The sequence below is a fragment of the Cinclus cinclus genome, chromosome Z (assembly GCF_963662255.1).
Source record: "Cinclus cinclus chromosome Z, bCinCin1.1, whole genome shotgun sequence".
Classification (NCBI taxonomy): domain Eukaryota; kingdom Metazoa; phylum Chordata; class Aves; order Passeriformes; family Cinclidae; genus Cinclus; species Cinclus cinclus.
The window spans coordinates 75487992-75501925 of NC_085084.1; the positions used below are offsets into that span (position 1 = coordinate 75487992).

At 42.4% G+C, this 13934-nt stretch overlaps 1 protein-coding gene across 1 annotated transcript; it reads right to left on the reverse strand.

The window, feature by feature from the left end:
• Nucleotides 1-681: 681 nt before the first annotated feature.
• ARHGEF39 (Rho guanine nucleotide exchange factor 39) lies at nt 682-12050 on the reverse strand. Its single transcript, XM_062513535.1, has 9 exons — nt 11904-12050; nt 10886-10980; nt 10383-10503; nt 9260-9378; nt 7499-7569; nt 5670-5798; nt 1842-2071; nt 890-978; nt 682-722 (listed from the first exon to the last, which is right to left on the reverse strand). Exons 1-9 carry the CDS (start codon nt 12048-12050, stop codon nt 707-709), a joined length of 1017 nt encoding a protein of 338 aa, XP_062369519.1. The 3' UTR covers nt 682-706.
• Nucleotides 12051-13934: the final 1884 nt, after the last annotated feature.

Genomic DNA, 13934 nt, shown 5'->3' on the forward strand with positions numbered 1-13934 from the left:
CCCAAGTTTCACAAACTTAAGAGATTTAAAGTAGTGGCCCAGTGTAGCAAGTTAATTGTATGGAAAGACAAAGAACCCCCATTATGTATTCTCTTTTTGAGACACTTGTCTCACACAGCATCAGTTCTGTTTTAATAAACACCAATGAGAAATTAAAGATGGGTGGTACTGCTTAAGGAAGAAGAAAAAACAGTCAAACTGCTATGAGGTCAGTGTTCAGACAGACATTATGTTTCTTATACCCTTGAAATTGTTCTCTTTGCAGTTGATCATATTCAAAGAGATTTTCTGAACCAAACTTGGACAACTTCTACATGATTAAAAGTCTATGCTGAGGCTTTAACAAAATACAAAAATACCTTTAAAAACACATTTAATGAAGGAAAACAAGTCACATTCTCATCTGCTTGATCTTAAGTTAATAATGAGTTTACTAAAGTGCAAAAATCTAGAAGTTTCTAAGCCAAATTGGGGAAAATCCTTGATACATGTTGTGGTTTGTTTTTTTTTTTTAATGTACAAATGCTTTTTTTGCAGTATGTATATGAATATTAGGGTGGCTAACAAAGCATTCATCATCTCACAAACACAGTATGTACTCCTTCTCAATTCAGTGCTGCTAATTGCCCGCGAACATTTTATAAGATTATGGAAACTTCTGCTGTGAGGGTGATTGTCCTGCTAGTCTGTCTTGTACTCTGGTGGGTCAGGCTTTCAGCTGCCTGTAGAAGAAGACAAAGGGGAGATTCACATTTAATATGGAAAATATGTCCTTATTTCTTTGTGTCCTGGCTGCTAGCATCAGGCTGCCTCCATCATCCTTATAACCACACACCGGTCCAATGGCCAATTCTGTGTCATCTCCTACCTCTGGAACATGCATACCTACCTGACTGCAGCTTTGAGACTCCGGTACCAGTCATTGATCTCTTGTTGGTTGCTGGACATCAACAGCAGTGTCTTGTGTGGAAAGGAAAGCTGAAAGACAAACACAATCTGTGGCATCCCTTGCCAAGACAGCAACAGCAGTAGAAGGAAAATCATCACCACTAAATTCAGTCCCTGCATGCTGATTTTCATCCTTTTCCTTCCCAGACAGAAAAAATTTAATATTGGGCAAAGCCAGATTGTGTACAGTACAGAACAAGTGCCAGTCTTGTCCATTGTTTCCAGTAGTAGTTGACTGCTCACTTTGACCTGTTTGGAGGCAAGCAATTAAAATTCTTAGCAGCTCATCCTCCAGTTTTCTACCATATTCCAAGCTGTCCCTAGGGGTCCTTCCACTACCATCATCTACAGGTCACAGCTTTCTCGAAGAGTTCTTTGTCATAGCTCACAAGATAAGAGCTAACACAGCCCCAGGTGCAACCTTGGAAGAACAGACCTTGAAACCCCTACAGAAAACACTGGTCTCTGTCAAGGAATATGCAGCCCTCAGGGAGTTAGAAGCACAACATCTGTTGTAATAACATCCATATCTTTTTCACTCTGTTTTTCTACATGTTTTCTGAAGTTAGTAATCCTACATATTCATTGTCACATGGCTGTGGGGCTGCCCCCCCAAACCTGTGGCTCTGATGAGAGTATGCCAAGTTCTAGTGGAGCCTCTTTACCTGAACTAAGTGAAGCAACCAGCAGCCTGTAACCTCAGAGTGTGCAGGAGGCTCTATGCCATGAAAGGAAAAGTACCTGCATCATTCAAGAAGGGAAGGGTTGTCCTAACTAAGGCTTGTTCACTGCATTTTGTCACCACTGTCATCATCTTGGTCCCACTGCTGCTGAGACAGCTTCCAGGTCTGACTCCACTGGCACTTCTGCCTGGCACAGCTGGGAAGACTTACACTGAGGAGACCTCCCTGGCTCCATGTGTGACCAAACACTTTATCCACTGAGCACTGCTGGAGTGGGTAAACAGCCTGGCAGGACAGTTTGTTGGAGTTCAGCAGGTGCAGTGGATGGCAGGGCTTTGCTGCAATGAGGATATCAGAGAACAGGAAGAACATCCTGCGCTTCAGTTCTTCTCCCTTGGAAGGCACCACCAAAAGCCAACCTTCCCGGATATACCAGCGCCCTGGGCATGCCAGAAACAGAGACAGCTGTGAGATATGAGGGAGGGCAGGCAGGAATAAAAAGTAAAGGATGTAATGAGACAAACAGGAATACAGGTTGAGCCACCTTTGTAGGCTGCCCCGCTCTACATCAATTCCAGCCACTAGAAGGCACTTAGGTGTCAGCTGGGTCCAGCCTAACAGCACAGATAACACCCGTGCAGAAGCAGTAACCAGCCCAAAACATTCAATGTGTGAGGAGCAGCTGAAGTTGTTACAGATCTGCTACGTTAATAAAGAGTATATTATCATATGCAAGTCTGTTTAAAGTGAGCAGAACAAAAACACAGTTTGAGAACAGTATGCATGCCTTTAAATTAACATAAGCTTTCAAAAAAACAACATGAATTATCTTAAATAGTGTTGCCCTGTTGTTTGTCATTAGTGGTATAAAGGAAGCTAGCTTCAGCATTGAAATCTTATTATTTTTTACTTGTTTTGTTTGTGTGTGCCCTAATTAAATAAATAAACTCAAAAAAACCTCCCCCCAAACAAACCAAAACCATATTTCACAGGTCTTCTAACTAAATACGGACCTATAGTAGCCAAGAGATTACAGATTGCAGGTTACTGTTCTAAAGAGAAGGAATGAAAGGAAATAGAAAACAAGAAAGGTCTGAATAGGCAACCATATCAACCTCTCTTGCAGAACAGAGTCCAGTGTCATCCACCTGTGAAATTAATTGTGATAAGAGGAAAGGAAAGCAGGAGGAAAATAATCAAAACAATTTGATAAGCCTAGCTATAAGCAACAATTTTAAAAAATTAATAATGAAATAATTAAAGCATGACTTCTTACTAAGATAATTGTGGAAGATAATCATCAACTCATGGGAGTTATGAGGACACCTGCCAGTAAGATTATTTATAAAAATGTGAAGTCATAACAAGGTATTGCCACCTGATCTTGTTTAGAAAACATCTGCTAGGGAATTTCAGCCACTTTTTTCATGCCTTAGCTTCTGCATAAGCTATTAAATACCTTTAAAAAAATAAAAAAAAAAAACAAACAAAAACACAGAGTTGTTTTCTTCATACACTGTGTCTTATTAGAATGCTACAGTCACAAAACAAAGAAGCAAGTAAATTACTGCTTAGCTTATTCCACTGGAACAACTCTTATCTGAATACGAAACTGAGGAAGAGAAGGGTGAGGCACAGAAATCAATCCAGATTTAAAAAAAAAAAAAATACACACAGAAGAAAGGTGTCAGAAGCATGGGGCTGGACTGGGAGCTGTTTTCCTCAGGATTTGCTGTGATCAGACTCACAGGCATACAATCTGATCCGGACTGTACTGGAAGTCTTGGAATATAGATCCATGTCCAGGATTCCCAGGTGTACGAGTTCTAGGAAATTGTTGTGAAAGAAGGGCAAGAAAATACCCCTGGGGAAGCTCTGAATGACAGAACAATGTGCTCATTTAAGGAAGCAGTTCTGGCTGGAACAGTATTTGTCCCAAACAGGGAAGGGAGCAAGAAAAGCAGGGTCTCCTCACTGGGAGCAGGACATCTCAGAGACACTGGCAAATGTGAGATACCCATTCCAACACTCCCCCTTTTTTCTGAATCTGCAGCATTTTATTTTCTCTCCTGTTCCCTCCTGGCAACAGGAGACAATCTTAACGGTCCTGCAAAAGCTATCTTGCTTCTGGAAAGCTGGCCCAAACTAGCAAGCCCCAGCTGCTGCTTACATTTCTGCTTCTCTTATCCAATGATAACTATGTAATTCCAGCCAATGGAAAACATTACTGTAAGAATTCTCTGTCCTAGATAATGGAGATCCCTTTATTCACCCTCAACACTCATCCTACTACATCTCAGAATTTTCAGAGACCAAAATAATCAGTGGACCAAACACTTTCAAACAATGGCCATCTCTGGTCTAGTTATACTGTTTTGGTGTGTTTGTTTGCCTGTTTGTTTTCATGGTGTTATCTTATTAGTTTAACATTAATTCTAACATTGATCAGGATAACTGATTTACCTTTTTAATTACACTCTAGCCCAAGTGTGTCCAGGCACACTACCCCCACACATCCTTCTGCTCAGTATAAGCAGAGCATACCTGTGTTAGCTCCCTTTCACCTGGCAGCACAAAAAGGATTCTAGGAACAGGAAAGAGAATTGTAAATTAATTTGCCCATTGACTGAGCATTTTTGAGAATAACCTCTGATAAGCAACTCTAGTAAGTTTGTTCTTCCTGTGCTGATTTGGCTAGAATAGAGTTAATTCTTCCCATAGACACTGGTATGTGGCTGCTTTGGATTTGCACTGAAAACACCATTGATAACACAGGGATCTTTTATTTATTGCTGTGTAAGCACTGCTCAGTATCATTTTCTGTTCCTCAAGCCGCAGTTGAGGAGGCTGGAAGCACACATGAATGTGGGAAGGGTCACAGCTGGGACAGCTGAAGTCCCCAAAGGGACATTCTATATCATGTTCAGCCTGTTATGCTGGGGAAAGAAGAAGGAAGGGGGGAGTTTTAAAGTGATGGCTCTTGTTTTGCCAGGTAACCACAATGTGTGGTAGACCCCTGGCTAGAGCCCTTTCCTTGGAATACCTGAACACCTCCTTACCTTTGGCAAGTGGTGGATGAATTCCTTGCATAGCTTTACTTGCGTGAACAGCTTTTGCTTTACTGGTTAAACTGTCTTTATCTCAGCCTATGAGCTTTCTCAGTTTTACTCTTCTGAGTCTTTCTTCATCCCAGTGGGAAAATTTTTTCATCCAAAAATCCAGATGTGTTAATTACAACTACATTCACAAGGTACCTGGAGGTTCTTGTCTTAGAGACTCTTCACACACAGTGACTAACACTCCTCTCCAGCCTGTGTCTGGATGACTTCTGCAGCAGCAGAGTTGAGTGATGCTGAAGGTGAAACCCCAAATCACCATTACATAGTTGCCCAGACTGGGCACATTTGTCACAATATTTCTTACGTAGCTCAGAGTGTGGTCTGGGCATGGAGAGCACCCAGTCACATAAGAGATATCCATTTAGATGTTTTTACATACCAGTAATTGTGGATTTATCTATCTCAGCTATCAATAAATACAGTAATTTCTGTCTCAGTTTAACCACACAGATAAAAGAAAAGTCTTCATATGAAGGGTGTGAGCATAACGCCATTACTATTGTAGTCTAGTGTAAACAACAACACAATTCTTGTGCCCTTGACACTCAGGAATCCATGATTCCTGCAATGGAGTACAGATAATTCCACGACTTACATTCTGCCAAAAGAATTTAGTGTCTCTCTTTTATTCCCACCCAGGACTTACACTCCTCATCTTCTTGGGTTCCTAACTTTCTAACCACATACCATCAGCTTCTCCTATCTGAATGTCAGGCAATTAAGCTGTTGATTATCCTCACTCAAAAATTCTTAATATTAAAAAAAAGTCTTGAATTAGTAGTCATATTCCTTTACCACCACTACAATCTAGAAGGAAGGGGAAAACTGGTTAATGTGAGCTGAGTCAGAGATGAAGGAGAACATATGTCCACATATCTCAGCATGGCAGAAGAAAAACAGAGCTGTCAGTAAGACTCACCTGGAGTCAAAACCTGAGTCTTTTGTCCTTTGAGCAATTTCTGAACCCGAAGTAGCTGCAAGGAGTTCTCTCTCTTATCAAAGATGTCTTGGACCCAGTGAGATACCTCACAGACAGATTTCACAGTCTCTGAAATTGTAGCAGCATAGTCTGAAGTTACCACAAATGTATGCACATTTTACCTTATACATCTTGCTAAGAAAAGACAGTATGGCATTAAGAAGAACAGTTTTCAACCAAGTATCAACAACAGCTTTATTCAGAAATTTTTGTGTGAGAATGAACTAGATCACTTACAGAGGCCTCTTTCCAACCAACAATTCTGCAGTTCTAGAAAACATTTGCCAATGAAACATCAGAGAGATTAATAATTTCCTGGATTTGGAAGCAAAAACAAGAAAATGCCATACAAGTGGTGTTAACTGCTTGTAAAATCCACAGAATCATTAGACTGGAAAAGACTACTGAGGTAACTGAGTTCAACCTACTGAACTGAACACCACCTTGTCAAGTAGACCATGGCACTGAGTGTCATTTTTTGAACATTTTTAAAGATGATGAAGTGCCTCCCAATGTCCATCCTGAACTTCCCCTGGCACAGCTTGATCTCATCCTGTTACTTGTTACCTGGGAGAAGAGGCCAATCCCCAGCTGGCCACAACCTCCTTTCAGGTACTTTTAAAGGGTCACCCCTTTTCTCCAGACTAAACACCCCCAGCTCCTTCAGCCACATCTCACAGGACTTGTGCTCCAGACCCTTTCCCAGTTCCACTGCCCTTCTTTGTCTCACTCCAGCACCTCAGGATCTCTCCTGCAGTGAAGGGCTCAAAACTGGACATGGGATTTGAGGTGTGGCCTCTCTAGTGCTGAGCTCAGAGGACTGATCACTGCCCTGGTCCTGCTGGCCATATTATAGCTGATACATTCAGGATGTCCTTGGCCTTCTTGGCCAGCTGGACACTCATACTGGCTCATGTTCAGCTGCTGTTGATCAGCATCTCCAGGGCCTTTTCCTCCCAGCAGCTTTCCAGCCACTCTGTCCCAGCCTCTGGCACTGCCTGGCGTCATTGTAACCCAGGGACAGGACCTGGCACTTGGCCTTGTTTAACCTCACACAATTGACTTCAGCCCCTGGATCCAGTCTGTGCAGATCCCTCTGCAGAGCCTTCCTGTCCTCCAGCAGGTCAGCACTCCCACCCAGCTTGGTGCCATCTGCAAACTGGCTGAGGGTGCTCTTGATTCCCTCATCCAGATCATCAATAAAGATATTAAACAGGACTGACCCTGATACCAAGCCCTGGGAACACCTCAGGATACAGCATGAAGGACACAAATAATCCTAGAAATTTGAGGCATGTGACCAAGAGAGTCAGAGAATGATTTGGGTTGGAAGGGACCTTAAATATTTTCTTGTAACCAGGCTGCCATGCACAGGGACATCTTCAAGTACACCACATTGCTCAGGACCATATCCAAACTGGCCTTGAACTCTTCCAGGAACGGGGCATCAACAAATTCCTTGAACTACCTGTTCCAGTGCCACACAAGCAGCAGAGTTTAAAAAAAAAAAAGAACAGAGCTGCCATTTCTCCAACCTAGCTATTAGGCCATTTTCCCAGGCAGTTACTTTGTATTTCTATTCCTAGCATGTTCTCAGGTACATTTTCAACAAGATGGAGAAGGAAAATAGTAGTCCACTAGATGCCCAGAGAGGGAGAAGAAGAATTTTTTTTCTCCCTCTGGAAGCAGGCAGTAGGTGGGAGTCAAAGTATTCTTAGCAAGAAGCGTATCATTGATCAAAGTGCCAACATTTACAGATGGAATCATACTTGCAAGTTTCTGGTACTCAGCAGTGTCTGGGCTGGTGTTCTCCAGCAGATCTCTGAAGAAATGCTTGTACCTGAGGTAGAGAGGGTAGGTTTAATTCACAACAAGACACCAGGAACAGCAGCAGCACCTCCTACTAGTAACAGCACAGTGAACAACACTCAGCTGGGAGACAAAGTAAGCCTAATGAAGAAGTTTTGGTCACACTTCATTCATATTAATTTTATCAGCAAATGTCTCAATTAAAATAACCCAAGTATTTTGTACATCTGCAAACCTTTGGCTTTTCCTGGGGATCCAATAGAAGCAGACTCACAAATCATTTAAGATCATGAGACTCACTCAGAATTCACATAAGCATGCCATCAATTAGTGCCAAATTTCTCTTTGAACTATCTATTTTTAATAGTATATGAATGGTGGCGTTCATAACATGTTTCCTGCCCACACAAGAAAATAAAGGCATTTCTAGATGAACTAAGACCAGTCTTTCTCTTTTTTCCTTTCCAGTCTGTACTGGAGAGGATAAAATCCCTGAAAATGCTTTCTCCCAGTAAAGTCAAACAGAAGGACTTTAACAGATTCACTGGGAGAACTCATATGACCTAATGAATATGTTACCAGAGTTTTAAAGAAATTTGAATATGAAAGAGCTGATTAATGAAAGAATAGACTTTCTATCAAAAAGCTCACATTTTTCCAAATAGTTGAACAGCAATAAATATACTGCTGTTTTGCAAATTTAAAAGAAGTATCCAAAGAATTACAGTAAAAACCCACCAATCAGCTTAATGTTTACCTCTGCCAAGTTGATTAACACATTACATAAAGTTACATGAAAGACTGTGGTATGATGTCTCCAACTTATTTTCAAAGAAACAAGGTTCTCAATCTCAAATTTGTTTTAGTGTGTAGATAAGATCATGGTTAAGGTCAAGCTACTGGATCTAAAGCAGCCGAATCTGGGTGCCTTTAATACCCACACACCACCCCGAAGAAAGGGCTGCCCATGACTGCATGCAGCACTCTCTTCAGGCAGCTAGTTTGTCTTTTCAAAGGGGACATGTAATAAAATACCCTGAGCTGGAAGGCACCCACAGGGATGGTTAAGTCCAATTTATGCCTCTGCATTTTTAGGACAACCCTAAAAATCACACATGTCCAGTGATGTTGCCTAAATATTTCTCGAAAACTGGAAGGCTTGGTGCCTCAAAGAGGGAGATTCAGCAGTCCTGACTGGATGTGTCTGGGCTCAGACAAGTGTGATAGGCATCAAATCCGAGCAAAACATATGGCCCTGACAACCAGAGAGGAAAGAGGAGTTCTCCTATGTTTATTAATCTCATTTCTTTCCAAAAGCAGCCGTCTACAAGAGTCACAGATTACTCCAGCTCAGCAATCTGCACAAAAATTGAGCAAAACATCGCTGGCAGAGACCACCACTTCTGCAGCATTTCAATCAGCTTGCTTTCATTCAGGGCCAAACTTCAGTAGCTTACTGAGACAGCAGAAAGCCTCCGACTCTGTTCAAGAGCTAGAGGAAGGAGCCAGGGCTAAACACAACTACCTTCCTGCATCATCCCCCATCCATGTACACTGATTCCACTTTACAGGCACATCCTCAGGTCTCTTTCACTGCTGTCTCTATGCTCTGATTTTAAGACACAATAGGCAACTTTCCCTTTCATAACAGCAAAGACAGTGTTATATTCCTTTTTCCCTTCTTATGCTAATCCCTTGAAGACTCACAATTGCTTACTTACTGGTGCAGCCTCTGCAGGGGCAAAGGAAGCAGATCCTCTAGCTTCCTCCCTTGAAACTGAGGTCGAGTCTCCTGGAGTTTCTTAAACCGCCGGAATGACTTACTTTTCCTCACTTGCTCCTGTGGAGCAAAAAAGGGATAGCTTTGAGACTACAGGAAGAACTCTATGTGTCCTAGTCTGTACCAGAGCTTGGAACACCTCACTTTGGAGTTTAGGACTCCAGGCCACACTTCTTTTGTGGCTATGGGCAAGCCATTCCCTTTCTCCTGACCATCCATTCCAGTGGGTAATGGAAGTGGTATCTCCCCTCCATACATGGAATTGACGAAAAAGAGCAGGTTGACCCAGTTAGGAAAACAAGGAGTGTGCTTGTGAATTTTTGCCATGCTTTTCAAGAAAAAGCAATGCAGATCAGCACTCCCATCACCTTAAGACCAGTATCCAAAATGGCTTTTTCTCTTGGAAAATCAAAAGCATGAATATATGCATGCAAAGAAAAGAGGGGGGAAACATCTCAGTACATTCTGCATCTGCGAACAAGCATGAACAAAACTAGGAGTTGAGTGGTTTAAATTCCAGATACAGCTGTCAGGGCTTTAGAATAAATGTATATTCTGCAGAAATTTCTTGAAAACTGGTTGTATTTGAAGACATAGGTGGGAAGGAAAAAATCACTTTCAAGATAGAAAAAAAATTATGAAGGAAAAGGAAATCCCACTGCTAGGATTGATGGTAATGGCAAAGACTGGGAGACCTGACAATTCCTAGAAAGAGATCACTATATCATAGTGAAAGCCTGGAAACTCTCTAGGCTTGCCAGTTAGGAAGGAGTGGGAGTAAATGCACTACTCTGTTTTAGAAATATACAGAAATACAAATACAGAAAGCAGGGCTTACCATATGCACACACATACACAAACACCTGAAAAAAGTATCAGAAATTTGAAGCTCTAAATAAGTAGAGAAGTTGTCACCATTTTATTGTGGAAGAAAGCCTGAATTTTGTCAGCCCAGAAGAAGTAAGGGCACTAACGTCTGCAGAAACAGAAGACAAATGGAAGGATGTGGCAGTTTCACAGAATGGAAAAAGAAAAACCATATGCAGACTAAAGTAGATATTTACCTTCAAGGTTTTATTTGCCTGCTCCAAATTCTCAGCATAGTGGCCATAAAGATCCAGACTCTGACAAAAATTTTCTAGTCCTGGTCCCAAATTCCCTTTCTCCAGGTGAAGTGACAGAACACTGCACAAGGAGCAAAGATAGATTTGTGAGGGATACATTATGGATGGCATTTTCACAGCTCCTTCTGACTCATTCCTTTGCTGACCTGCCTTTACCATTCACCACCTCATATCCACTTTCTATGCCAAATTTGTGCTTGGAGGTCCGAGTAAGCCACAGAACACATGCAGACTTACTGAGCTTAAACCACTGTCCAATAATTGGGTACCCAGGTATGTGATACAGGTCAGGAGTTCCCTGGGGACACCTCCACAAGGCTAGCAGTGCCAGGAGTGAATGCCTGTTTTACAAGGTGTTAGCCTTCTTTCCCCAAATCTTACTTTTTCATCAACATAGAGTCTTCTCAATATAATTACAGGAATTGCATCCTATGTCCACTTACTGGCTAGCTGAATATAAGGACTCCAGGGGTCCAAATATAGTTTCCAACACAGCAGGTTTCAGCGTCTCTTTGGCCTTTAAAATTGTCACAAAGTACTAAGCAGGGAAAAAAAAAGAAGAAAAGGGGGAAAAAGGAAAAGAAAAAAGAGAATAATTTCAAACAGGTAGCACTTACAAATCATCACAGAATCACTGAATGGTTTGGTTTGGAAAGGATCTTAAAGACCACCTAGTTCCAACCTGGTCAGAGACACCTTCCAAGCCCCATCCAATCTGGCTGGTCACTTCCAGGGATGAGGCATCCACAGTTTCTCTAGGCCATCTGTGCCAGTGCCTCACCACCCTCACAGTAAATAGCATCATCCTAATATCTAATCTAAACCTACTATTTCAGTTTAAAACCGTTCTTCCTTGTCCTATCACTATGTGCCTGTGTAAAAAGTCACTCTTCCTCTTTTTAATAAGCCCCCTTAAGTACTGGAAGGCTGCAAAGGTTATTAACTTGTGGCACACAGCAGAAGCCAGAAGTTGCAGCCTGAACACTCTTTGGCTTGAAAAGAGATCAAATATTGTGACTGTCTACCTAAGATATCCAGCATCAGATACACCAGCATGGTGAAGCTTTCACCATAAATGTAAACACATGGAACAGTACTACAGCACTGAAAAAGTCTGTTTCAGTATCCTCTAGTGCATCTGTTTTCCACCACCTTGTCCATATTTTTTTCTTGTTGCCCTAAGTTCATACATCTCAGGCATCTTAGAGCAAGCCCCCTATCCAATCAAAACCTAAAGATTTATGTCTGTCTACAGACCAAGGCAAAAAACCCAAACCCTTGAGCTATTGAATATTACAGAGCAGGCAAAAGAAAAACAACAAAAAACCCTTTCAGCCACAGTAGGTGTCCCAGGTATTAGGGATGTATCAAAGTCTTGCTCTTGACCTTTCCCCATGACAACACAGATAAGTGTGTGCTGTGTGAAGACACCCGCATATTGGAAGGGGCAGAAATACTCACTGTGAGCACCAAATCCAGCTGCTCAAGGTATTTGTGCTCCGTTTCCAGCAGTTCCTTGGCTGTCCTGCTGCGCTTTCTCTCCCATCGAGCCCGCTGGTCTTCCACAGTGTTTGCTCCAACAACAAATGGCAGGGATGAGGCACTCATGGCAGTGTCAGGGTTGATGTACAGAGAAGTAAAGGATCCTGGAGAGCCAAGCAAGATGGACACACAACAAAAGAATAACCTACAGGGTTAGGTCGCAGAGTAGGATTCTGAACTAAAAACTCTACACTTTCCTAGGAAATAAGGGAAGTCAGTTGCCAGCATTTATTACTAACAGTTTCCTTCTGCATTCTGTCCCACAGGCACAGGGGCCCTACATCAAACAGAGGAACGCCATTAGAGAGAGCAGGCTGTGAAAACAAGAACACTACGTGAAAATATGTCAGTAAGTAAATCTCAGCGAACAATCCCACATGGAACTATTGCTTCCTGTGCTTTGCCCTCCCCATTCTTTGTGTGACATTCTTGTTAAACTCAAGCAAGTTTGTGGGTGGAACAGAGAGGTACTGTGGATAGGAGTAGAGAATAACCATAAAATTTGTCTTGCCGGGGGAATGTAGCAGGACTTCCCCCTACCCCAGGGGAAGAGAACGCTCTTGCTTGCTTTCCCACGGAGGTTACTAAGAAGCAAGTGGTTTGCTTTGTCATTTTCTAAACAGTGTTTTTGTGCTCCCGGAGGTGAGAGAGACCGAGCAACCCCAGTGAATCCTAGCACCTTTTGCTCCTGCTATGCTCTTCTGCTACAGTATTGTAATTTTGTTGCACAGAGAAACATTATTTATCACACTCAGAGAAAGAGGCGTGTTTCAGCAGAACACCAGTTAGATATTGTTCTTCTAATGAAAACGCAGTGCAGGCAGTTGCACGCCTCTCCCACCATCAAGTCTGCAGTTTCACTGGAAGCTGAGTTGCCTCTGGAAAGTTCTGTTTCCCGCATGGACAAGATACACTAATACAGAAAGATGTGTCATCATAGAGAAGGAGATTTGTCAAATACCATCTTCCAGAGACATTTCAGATACGTAAATCAATGTCTGAAACAAAAGTTTCACATCAAATGAGTACCAGAACTCATTTAATTAGTTGCCAAAAATCCAGAGAGCTGAGGCACATGCCCAGTGTTATATGGTAGCAGCAGCTTCTCCAGAGGTTTACCCTCATATTCACTCACAGCACAACCACAAGCCCAGCCAAGACTACATCTTGGTCAAACAGGGCAGACCTGACATGGATGGAGAGGCAGCACTGCAGGAAGCACCACCTTAAGCTTAGCATTAGTCGTCCCCCTGAAGGGTTCGAAGCCAGGCTGGATGGATCCCTGAGCAACCGTGTGTGTGGAGGGTGCCCTTGGGCTTTGCAGGGCTGTTGGAAGGAGATGGTTTTAAGCTCCCTTCCAACTCAAACCATTCCATCGTTCTGTTCAAGTGCAGTTGCAAAGTACTCACCAGTAATGGACTAAAATGATGCCATTCGCAGAGCACCTCTAGGCTAGGTCGGCTGCAGTCAAGATTTTCATTTTGCAGACCAATTTCTTTTAACACACAATAATTAAACAAGTTATACCAGGTTTGACCATCTACTGTTCACATAAAGAAGTTCAAACTCATATCATTGCACAATATATTCTGTGTGAGTTCCGCAGCATGAGAGCTGTCTGCAGCCTGTGGGTACACTGGAAAACACTTCACCTACAAGTGACAGAACTGTTCCAGCCTGCTTCTCCCCAGCTCACATTCAGAAACCACTGAACACTCTCTATTACTGTTAACTTCCTTATAATGCACCATAAGCAGAATCCCCTTCACCATTTCAAACTTTTTTGCATGCCCTCCAAAAATCCCCTCTTCTTATTGGAGCACAGCCTCTATTGATGACTCAGGAGTGTAAATACATGGTGGGTCAGCTCCAAGGGCCACATGGCCCCACATCCCACACTGTGGGGTTAGAGAAAGTGGAAGGAGAAAGGAGAAACTCTGGAGCCCACAG